At 39.8% G+C, this 10,021-nt stretch overlaps 1 protein-coding gene across 1 annotated transcript; it reads left to right on the top strand.

Moving 5' to 3' along the window:
- The first annotated feature begins 993 nt into the window (after window positions 1–993).
- On the top strand, window positions 994–9,973 carry LOC117263005 (tapasin). Its single transcript, XM_033636136.2, has 8 exons — window positions 994–1,189; window positions 2,254–2,445; window positions 3,683–3,931; window positions 4,054–4,413; window positions 4,781–5,104; window positions 6,450–6,551; window positions 6,844–6,872; window positions 8,650–9,973. The coding sequence occupies exons 1-8, from the start codon at window positions 1,129–1,131 to the stop codon at window positions 8,659–8,661; spliced, it is 1,329 nt and encodes a 442-aa protein (XP_033492027.1). The 5' UTR covers window positions 994–1,128; the 3' UTR covers window positions 8,662–9,973.
- Window positions 9,974–10,021: the final 48 nt, after the last annotated feature.

The raw sequence follows: 10,021 nt of genomic DNA, 5'->3' as shown, positions 1-10,021 counted from the left end.
GTGACACAGTGATCTGGCATGATTTGCACATTTGGGTGCACAGCAGGAACAAAGAGCAGGCCATGGTTGTTATCTTGTCTGTCTTACTTGTTTTGCCACATTCCTCTGGGGTCAAAGAAAATGCTCAGAAAAATAACCAAACATGAGCATCGGTAAAACATCAGTGATTAAAAGCCACAAATAAAGTGTGTGCATTTGGCTTTGAATCTACATGAAACTGCGACATATATAGCAGGATAACACATTTGGGGAGTACACTGAATGGAAATTAGTTATCATCAAACAAAATATGCATGTTAAAAGCACATAAAGACATGCTACCCAAATATTGCTCTCTGGATATGAGGGTCATGAACATGAACTATGTTCTTTTCAGCTGAAAACAATGACAGCATGAGTGTCTGTGGAGAAATAACTTTTTGGATGGAGTGATAGTTGCTCATCTTGTTGAGCACTAGATTATAAAAAGGCTGTAGGTGTAGGAGTATACTGGTCTGTTTACTTTTTCACTTGTCCTCATATGACCTCTGTTCCCACAAACCACATTCTACTCCTGAAGGGTTGCAGCCTCACATGTTCACTTGTTTCTCACTAATCTCCCTTTTCTGAATTAAAGGATTCAAGATACTCACATACCAGTTGTGCACATGCTCTAAACAACGGCAGTTATGGTAAATCTCAGATGCAGGATATGCTTTGCAGATTAATAGATCAAGGAAAGACACATAAAGGTTGGGAACACGTCCAGAGCAAGTCTTGGTGGATTATTGTGTGGCAGAGGGCGCCATCTACCTGTAGAGCTGGAGAACTTCTCAATGCACAGTTAGAACTATTTCAAGCAGTCTTTGCTTTCAAGATCTGGCGAAAGGGTTTGTGTCTGAGTATCCAGTCGGTTTTATTTTCAGATGTGAGTTTACCTATAAGGTCGCTCAACGTTGATTACAATGGCTTTACTTTGAAATTATGACCGGAATTTGTTTTGTTTTTTCTGGTTGACTTGACGGACTCGTTGTACGTGAAAGTGAAACTAAAATGTACCCGGAGTTGAAGGGGAAACCCACAATTCAAACAAGACTGTTCGTACCATAGCAGCAAAGAGTACCTGACAATAACGTGAAGACAACAATCATGACAGACTTCTCTACAATCTACAAACTGTCCCTGGTTGCTGTTTTCTGCTTCATTAAAGGTAAGGTTACTAAGGCTATCTGTCGATTTATTTAGCATATGTCGATATGTTTTGCTCTGCTGCTAAACCAAACAGATGGAACATACTACTTTTATGCATGTGCAGTGGACCTGTGGCCCGGATGCGTGTGTATTGAAGTAACTCAAACTCCGTGAAACAAAAGGACATAGCTAATGTTAATGTGCATATTGTTGATTGCAGATGAAGATGTTTTGTAAATAACATTACTCAGGAGTCATTAACAGGAAAATCCAACAGCTATCTACTAATATAAATTCAGAATACAGGATCACGTTGTGCAAAGTGAGTCCAATTCAATATTTCAGGCTATTAAATATTGTTGATATGTGATTATTTGTGAAATATGTATGCCGAATTTGACACAAGATCCAGTCATGCAATATACTGTCTAAAGGTATTTCCTATACCCCGTATACATTTAGCTTTGACTAGATTAAGTTAAATTATGATGTATTTCTAAAGGGAGTTTGGCGTGAAGCGTCAGTGAAGTAGCGCGCCCCTGTGGCCGAAACTGTACCCAGCATCTAGTGGAAACCACTCTAAAATCTAAATACGTGTATGAACATAATAATAAAGAGAGAGAAAAGAAAAGGGAAAAGGAGCTCAGACTTTCTTGAGAATACTGCTCATTTTGTCAGAATTTTGGTTTAAAGTCCAAACAATGACATGAAAAAGCAGGAGAATAAAAATGAAAGTAAGACTCTGCAACACTCAAGTCAACCACAACGTATTTGCTCCCTGGAGAGGATCACAGTTTTACTTTTATTTCTGTCTGTCAGGGTTTAACTCTTGCAAGGCCTCATAATGCCTTCTATATTTCATATTTCTTATGACATTAACTGCTGCAGCTAATGGTGGATTACTTACTGGAGACACTAAATGATGATTCATTGGTAAATATTAGGGGAATGTTTAAGTGTGGCCATGGAAGAATACAAAATGCCATGGACTGTAATATCAGAAAATAGTGAATGATTTTGTTCTTGTTCACAGTGTTTTTTGCATATTCATTGTTCATTTCTTGTTAAATCTATTGTCAAAAGCCTGCAGCAGCAGCTGTCCAGTGCTGGACTGCTGGTTCGTGCAGGAGAAAGCCGGTCGAGGAGGAGGTTTAACTGCAGCTACAAGCCAGGAAAAATCCCTGCTTCACGTCAGAACAGATGCACACAGCCACACTGCAGAGTCCCAACCGGCTCCATCCGACATCAACCCCGACAGAGTCTACTTTGTTACAGGTTAGTTCAAAAATACACACTGAACAGAATGTGTAACCGCACATTCATCTAGATGTGTGTTTGAGATTGGGTGTGCATTGTGCTTCTTGTATGTACGAGGTATATATGTTTCATATGTGTGGGTCCTTGCTCTCTGCTGTTCCTTGTGTGTAGATACAGTGAGTGTTGCAAATGTGACATTTTAGAGTCAGCAGTCTCAAGTTTAAGGTGAACTATAAGCCTCCAGAGATATAAGTGCTGCTGATCTATAAAATCATTATTATACCTGAGCATGATTGCACTTTTTCAGTGTGTCTATCTGAGTTGAATGTGTCGACACCTGGTTGAGCCCCAGTATGTCTTCTGGGGCTGACCCCAGAACGAGGACACTCTTAAATTAGTTACTGAAACATTGGTGAATGTTGTTTATTCAGTTTGCCTACTGTAAATGACGTAATCTACACTTCACTAACTCTAACTTTCTTTAAATTCTTTAAACTGTCAGAGTAAAGGTCAGTTTAGTTGGTAGAGACTTCTGTGAGGAGAAAACTGAGAGCAATGAACACAGACTTTACACAGATGCAGCAAGCATGTGTTTTCTAGCTTCAAAACCACACTTTCTTTTACTTAAAGGTCCAGTGTGTAAGATATAGTGGGACTTAGTGGCATCTAACAGTGAGGACTGTAGTTTGCAACCAGCTGAAACTTCAGTGTCCTTTGTTCAGGACATTCTAACCGTGAGCCGAATTATTCGTAGAGGTTTCTTCCTCTGCAAAACAAAAGGACCAGTTGATATAAACCAGGAAAACAGACTGAATAAAGCAGTCTCATGTTAAAAAAAAATCTGTTTTTCAAATGCAAACATACATATTATACTATATTCCATTTCTGCCAAAATATCCCCCTAAATCCTAAATAGCAATTCAGATGTCTAGCTCCAGACGATGTATTCTCTGCATCCTTTTACTGATTCAACACTGATATAGTAATTTACTAAAATATCTCTGTTAAAGGTTTCTTTGTTTAATTTTACATTAAATATGGGTTCAGTGTTGCTTAATTTCTTCATTTATGTTTTTCCAGACTTAAACTTGATTCATTCAGCCAGGGATCCATAACTGATTAGTTTTTATCCGACCATTCTTACCATTCTCTTGGTCAAATTCCATTTCTTTTACATAAAAGCAAAGCAAGCGTCTTTGATTTACTAAACCATAACAATGTACACATGACAGTCTTGCAACTCCTCTTTCCTCAGACCCAGCTGCCACTCTTTGCCACCGCTGTCTGAACCCTCCCAGAGGCTCTGTTAAGAAGCCCCAGTGTGAGATCAACCCCTTCCTGCCGCAGCCGTCCACCCTCAAATGGGTTGCTCCTCTCACAGCCTCCGCCTTAAGCCCCATGTATTTGCAAGCTGTTTGGTTTTCAACCGCCGTTCAGGGCCTGAACAAAGAGCTGTCCGTTTCCTCTATCATGCGTGCTCCCACAGCAACCAAAGAGCACAATGGTAATGATTTTTGACTCAGAAGACCAATGATGATTGTTGTGAGGGATCATCCACAACATAGCTGCTACCATTTAGAGATATCTTTAATTAAGATCTCTTGTCCTGTCTGTCTGTCTCCTCAGTGATCCTCAGTGTTACCAGTAAAACAGTCTCAGTGCAGTCCAGACTGGGGGAACCAGTGCTGCTGGACTGTGGCTTCTGGGCCAACCCCTCCTCGCCTCTCTCCGGGTTGGGTTTTGCTGTAGAGTGGCGCTACCAGTTCAGAGGTGATGGCCGATTGGTTCTGGCCTACGATGGCAAAGCGGACCGCTTGGCTGATACGCAAGAGGAAGGGGCCACACTGGACTTTGAGAGTTTGCATGAGAAAGGAAACGCGTCCTTGATCCTGCAGGAGGCTAAAGTTCGTCACTCTGGGATGTATATTTGTACAGTTTATCTGCCCTACCTTGTGGCTCAGGTGGCGGTGGAGCTTGAGATTGTAGGTGAGAGAAAAGGTTGTTTAAAATCAAACGGCATGCTTGTATTTGGATTATTTTCTTAGCCTGGACCTCTGCTTAAAAGGAGAACATCCTCTCTTTGTAGCATTACTCAAGTGGAGATGACAGAGGCCATATGCTCAAGTGCACCATTAATCAGTCTCTGTCCATGCTGGCATTCACACACTGTCACATATAACCTGTTACTGCTTAGTGTCTGCTGTAAAACAGCACTGAAATAAACAAATTCTGTATCAGAGCATATTGTAAGCTCCTAAATAACCCAGATTTCATTGAGTATCAGATAATTATTGTTATTAACTTTCTCAGTTCTCTTTTTTGTTTGCCTCCACTCTTTTCTCCCTCTACCAAGAACCTCCATCTCTCTCCATCCACCCGTCCCCTCTGCCCCTCGCTGTTCCCGGCCAGACTTTGACAGTCCAGTGTGAGGCGTCTGGCTTTGCCCCCCTCTCCCTGGAACTGAGCTGGGAGTTTAAAGGCGCTGATGGGAAGTCCAGGCCTCTGGGATCAGGCAGTGTAACGGGCCACAAGCAGGCCTGGGATGGAACTTATAGCCAGAGTTCCCGGCTGGAGCTCGACACAACAAAGCTGGACCTGGGCAGAGGAGGGGAGGTCACCTGTGTGGCTGTCCATCTCGGAGGCACACGACGGGCCAGCACGACTGTCAACATCGTTGGTAATGTGAAAGAATTCTTTTGTTTAGGACATTTATCAAGCTCTTTTGTCAACAATGTGTTTAATTTTTTTGTTTCATAACAATTTTAATTATTATTTTCTAGGCATTTTTTGCTTTATATAGATAGTGACAGAGAGAGACAGGAAAGGCAGGGGAGACAGGGGATGACATGCAGCAAAGGGCTCTGTGGTAAGGACTCAGACAGGTTCAGTGTGTAGGATTTAGGGGGATATATTGGCAGAAATGGAATACAATATAATAAGTATCTTTTCTTTAGTTTATAATCACCTGAAAATAAGAAGAGTTGTGTTGTGTTACCTTTGCATTAGCTAATTAGGGCTATTAATGTTTTAGCGTCAGCCACCATCGTTAGCAGCTCCTCTGTGACTAGAGTTGTTAAAAAATCAGTATTTTCCTGTTACATTTTTTTGTTGGGTGTTTTTAGCATTTTAAACTACTGGGTTTGTTTGTTTTGGAGAGGAAGAGACCTCCTGAATGCCTGGATCTTAAGTTATCAGAGAAAAAAGGTGAGCATAGATAAGCAGATGGTGGGTTAGCAGCCCGTCTGCAATGTGCCGAACAGTGTAGGAGAAACACTGATGTGTAACAGTAAGCTGCTTTATTCACCGGGTTCATCTGTGTCGGAGAGGAGGAGACCTCTGTGGATAATTTGGCTCACAGTAAAAACCTTATCATTGTCAAGGTATTAATGGGTGAAGTAGCAAGAGAAGTTTCAGTTTCAGTTTATTTAGGGTGCAAAATCACCATGGTAGAAACATGGTCTCAATACACTTTACAGAATCAATTACAATAAAAATGATCAAGGGAAAGAGTAGACAGCCAAATAAGCAAAAAGACACAAAAAGACAAAGGAAAAACAGACAAGGATATAACAATTAGAAAACTCAAATTTCTCCAAAACATTGGGTAAAAAGGTGTGTTTTAAGAAGTGTTTTAAAAATTGCAATGGAAGTGGATTCTTTAATATGTAGCGGGAGGCGATTCCATTACCATTATATCAGTTATATCATGGTAGAACTAGTAGTGTGATATGAGACCAGACATTGTTTGGGATTTTGGTTGTCATGATGCACTGAAGCCTAAATGCTGCATTTTAATGGTTTTAAAAGATGCATTACAGTTACCTGATGCCATTTTCTATTTCAACAGAGTTCAGTGAACAGTGAATGTCTCTAAGTGCTTGCATATCCAATTAAGTTAACTTAATAAGCTTTGAGGGACTGGATTATGGTCACTTTTTCTATGGGGCAGTGAAAAAAAAACTCAGATCAGATTTATATGGAGACATGATTATTTTTTAATTTTTCAAATTCTGTCTTGTCAGGATTCAGCACTCCCTCCATTGAGGACTCAATGGCAATGGTCGGTGTAGCGCTAGTGCTCTACGGTCTAATCAAATTTGTCTCTTGGACCTTTACTAGCTCAGGTAAGAAATAATCCAGAAAAAAATTGCCTTGTATACTGAGAGTATTAATAATGATTTATAAAGTTAAGTTGTTTGCACTCTTTTAATTTAAAACTGCAAGAGGAACTGATACTATCTCACAACTGGATATACTAATATTAAAAACCTACTATAAATTGAACTAAGTAAAAGATGTGTGGGATGAATACTGTGCCTTGATCACTTAAACAATTTAAATAAGATATAATGTGATATTTCAATGTTATTTTCATTTCTGTGTATGTCTTTTTGTCTTTTATTTCACCGTATGAAGGCTCAGATGAGGCTGGTCAACAAGACAAGGTAATGTTACATTCTTAAATACTAGCACACACCATTTATAATTCTGAATTAATTTACATAATAGTACTACTTGTCTACTTACAGTACAGGCCAAAAGTTTGGACACACCTTCTCATTCAATGCGTTTTCTTTATTTTCATGACTATTTACATTGTAGATTCTCACTGAAGGCATCAAAACTATGAATGAACACATGTGGAGTTATGTACTTAACAAAAAAAGGTGAAATAACTGAAAACATGTTTTATATTCTAGTTTCTTCAAAATAGCCACCCTTTGCTCTGATTACTGCTTTGCACACTCTTGGCATTCTCTCCATGAGCTTCAAGAGGTAGTCACCTGAAATGGTTTCCACTTCACAGGTGTGCCTTATCAGGGTTAATTAGTGGAATTTCTTGCTTTATCAATGGGGTTGGGACCATCAGTTGTGTTGTGCAGAAGTCAGGTTAATACACAGCCGACAGCCCTATTGGACAACTGTTAAAATTCATATTATGGCAAGAACCAATCAGCTAACTAAAAAAAAACGAGTGGCCATCATTACTTTAAGAAATGAAGGTCAGTCAGTCCGGAAAATTGCAAAAACTTTCAATGTGTCCCCAAGTGGAGTCGCAAAAACCATCAAGCGCTACAACGAAACTGGCACACATGAGGACCGACCCAGGAAAGGAAGACCAAGAGTCACCTCTGCTTCTGAGGATAAGTTCATCCGAGTCACCAGCCTCAGAAATGGCAAGTTAACAGCAGCTCAGATCAGAGACCAGATGAATGCCACACAAAGTTCTAGCAGCAGACCCATCTCTAGAACAACTGTTAAGAGGAGACTGTGCCAATCAGGCCTTCATGGTCAAATAGCTGCTAGGAAACCACTGCAAAGGAGAGGCAACAAGCAGAAGAGATTTGTTTGGGCCAAGAAACACAAGGAATGGACATTAGACCAGTGGAAATCTGTGCTTTGGTCTGATGAGTCCAAATTTGAGATCTTTGGTTCCAACCGCCGTGTCTTTGTGAGACGCAGAAAAGGTGAACGGATGGATTCCACATGCCTGGTTCCCACTGTGAAGCATGGAGGAGGAGGTGTGATGGTGTGGGGGTGTTTTGCTGGTGACACTGTTGGGGATTTATTCAAAATTGAAGGCACACTGAACCAGCATGGCTACCACAGCATCCTGCAGCGACATGCCATCCCATCCGGTTTGCGTTTAGTTGGACGATCATTTATTTTTCAACAGGACAATGACCCCAAACACACCTCCAGGCTGTGTAAGGGCTATTTGACCAAGAAGGAGAGTGATGGAGTGCTGCGGCAGATGACCTGGCCTCCACAGTCACCGGACCTGAACCCAATCGAGATGGTTTGGGGTGAGCTGGACCACAGAGTGAAGGCAAAGGGGCCAACAAGTGCTAAACACCTCTGGGAACTCCTTCAAGACTGTTGGAAAACCATTTCAGGTGACTACCTCTTGAAGCTCATGGAGAGAATGCCAAGAATGTGCAAAGCAGTAATCAGAGCAAAGGGTGGCTATTTTGAAGAAACTAGAATATAAAACATGTTTTCAGTTATTTCACCTTTTTTTGTTAAGTACATAACTCCACATGTGTTCATTCATAGTTTTGATGCCTTCAGTGAGAATCTACAATGTAAATAGTCATGAAAATAAAGAAAACGCATTGAATGAGAAGGTGTGTCCAAACTTTTGGCCTGTACTGTATGTTTTATAACCCTGGAGATGCTCCTGGGGTGTCAATAATAACCTTTTACGTCTTCCACTTACAGAAAGACAAGTAAAGAAGAATGAAGTCAACTGCTGTGAAAGTGTGATACTGAATCAACAAACCTGATTGTTTTGATATCTCGGCTAGGGTTTCAGGGGTGACTATCCTCGTGTTTAAGCAGACAGTTATGTCATTTGTTTTTTGAAGCTTGCATGGTGATAAATCTGTGTAAACTTTGCCTTTTAGAGTTGTTTTTTCCCTACAGATCCAGAGAAGCTTGCTTGCCAGTTGTTTTGTTCACTATTTTGCTCAAATAGTAATAATACTTTGGGATAAACTTACTGTTCTGCTAAGATTTCAGTGAGAATTTTACTGAACAGGGCCTCTGTCTAAACATGTTGTAATATTTCTTTAAACGTCCTTTTGAGGGCAATTTAGCTGTTATATCATATTGGCCTCCCACTTTTTACATAATGTATCTTGTCATGAACACTGGAAAAGGGCCAGAAATGTTCAGGAATTTTGAAACGATAATGTGATTAAACGTCAACTTCAATTTGGTGATGATAATGCTTCCATATGATGCACATAGATAAAATTTTTTTGGCTATGTTTATACGCCGAAAAACAGTTGTATTTGAGGGATTAGAGACGAGCCTCTGTGTGTGTGTGTGTGTGTGTGTGTGTGTTTGAGAAAGAAATAGAACCTAAAACATCTTTTGTAAATGATCAGGACAGTAAAATCAATATTAGAGGAAACTATCTAGACCCACAAATACCTATTATTGTAAATATGAGAATATGATGTGTGTATATTCTGACTTTTTTTGTTTTGTTAAACCTGTATGTGCATTTGTGCATTATAGTAATGATAATCTTTATTGTCCCTGAATGTAAAAATTGGCTTTCAGCTTCACAGGATGGTTAAAACACATCATAGTTAATCACAATATATATGATAGATAATACAACAAGCACAGTACAGACAACAATAGTGAACATGGTCCTCGTGTGAATGGTGTTTACCTTTTTAGTGAAGTTACTGCATTTGGTATGAAAGACTTTTTTGTAAATGTTTTGATTGTTGCAGCGTCTCTATAGTGTTTCTGAGGGCAGTTTTATGAATTCTTATAAAGAGGATGAACAGGATCGAACACAATTTGTCAGACTTTTGTTTCACTTGTGTTTTCTCGTAGTGCTCTGATCACATGTTGGTAGGAATGATACTCCAACAGCCTGGGCTAATGAAAAATTAAACCTACATAGAAATGTGAAGGAAATGGTACAAAGTTCTGCAGAAGGGAAAATTCAAAATTTGTGTCAGAATTAAGAAATCGTAATTAAAGTCTGCATTTGAAGTGAAATAAATACAATTTCTTAAAACATGCTGGTTCCAGTTTCCTGTTTATATGATTGTCAAAACCTGCTTGGAA

Source organism: Epinephelus lanceolatus, chromosome 16, assembly GCF_041903045.1.
Source record: "Epinephelus lanceolatus isolate andai-2023 chromosome 16, ASM4190304v1, whole genome shotgun sequence".
NCBI classification, from domain to species: Eukaryota; Metazoa; Chordata; class Actinopteri; order Perciformes; family Serranidae; genus Epinephelus; species Epinephelus lanceolatus.
The sequence above is the reverse complement of the archived record's forward strand: the minus strand, read 5'-3'. Positions and strand labels throughout refer to the sequence as shown.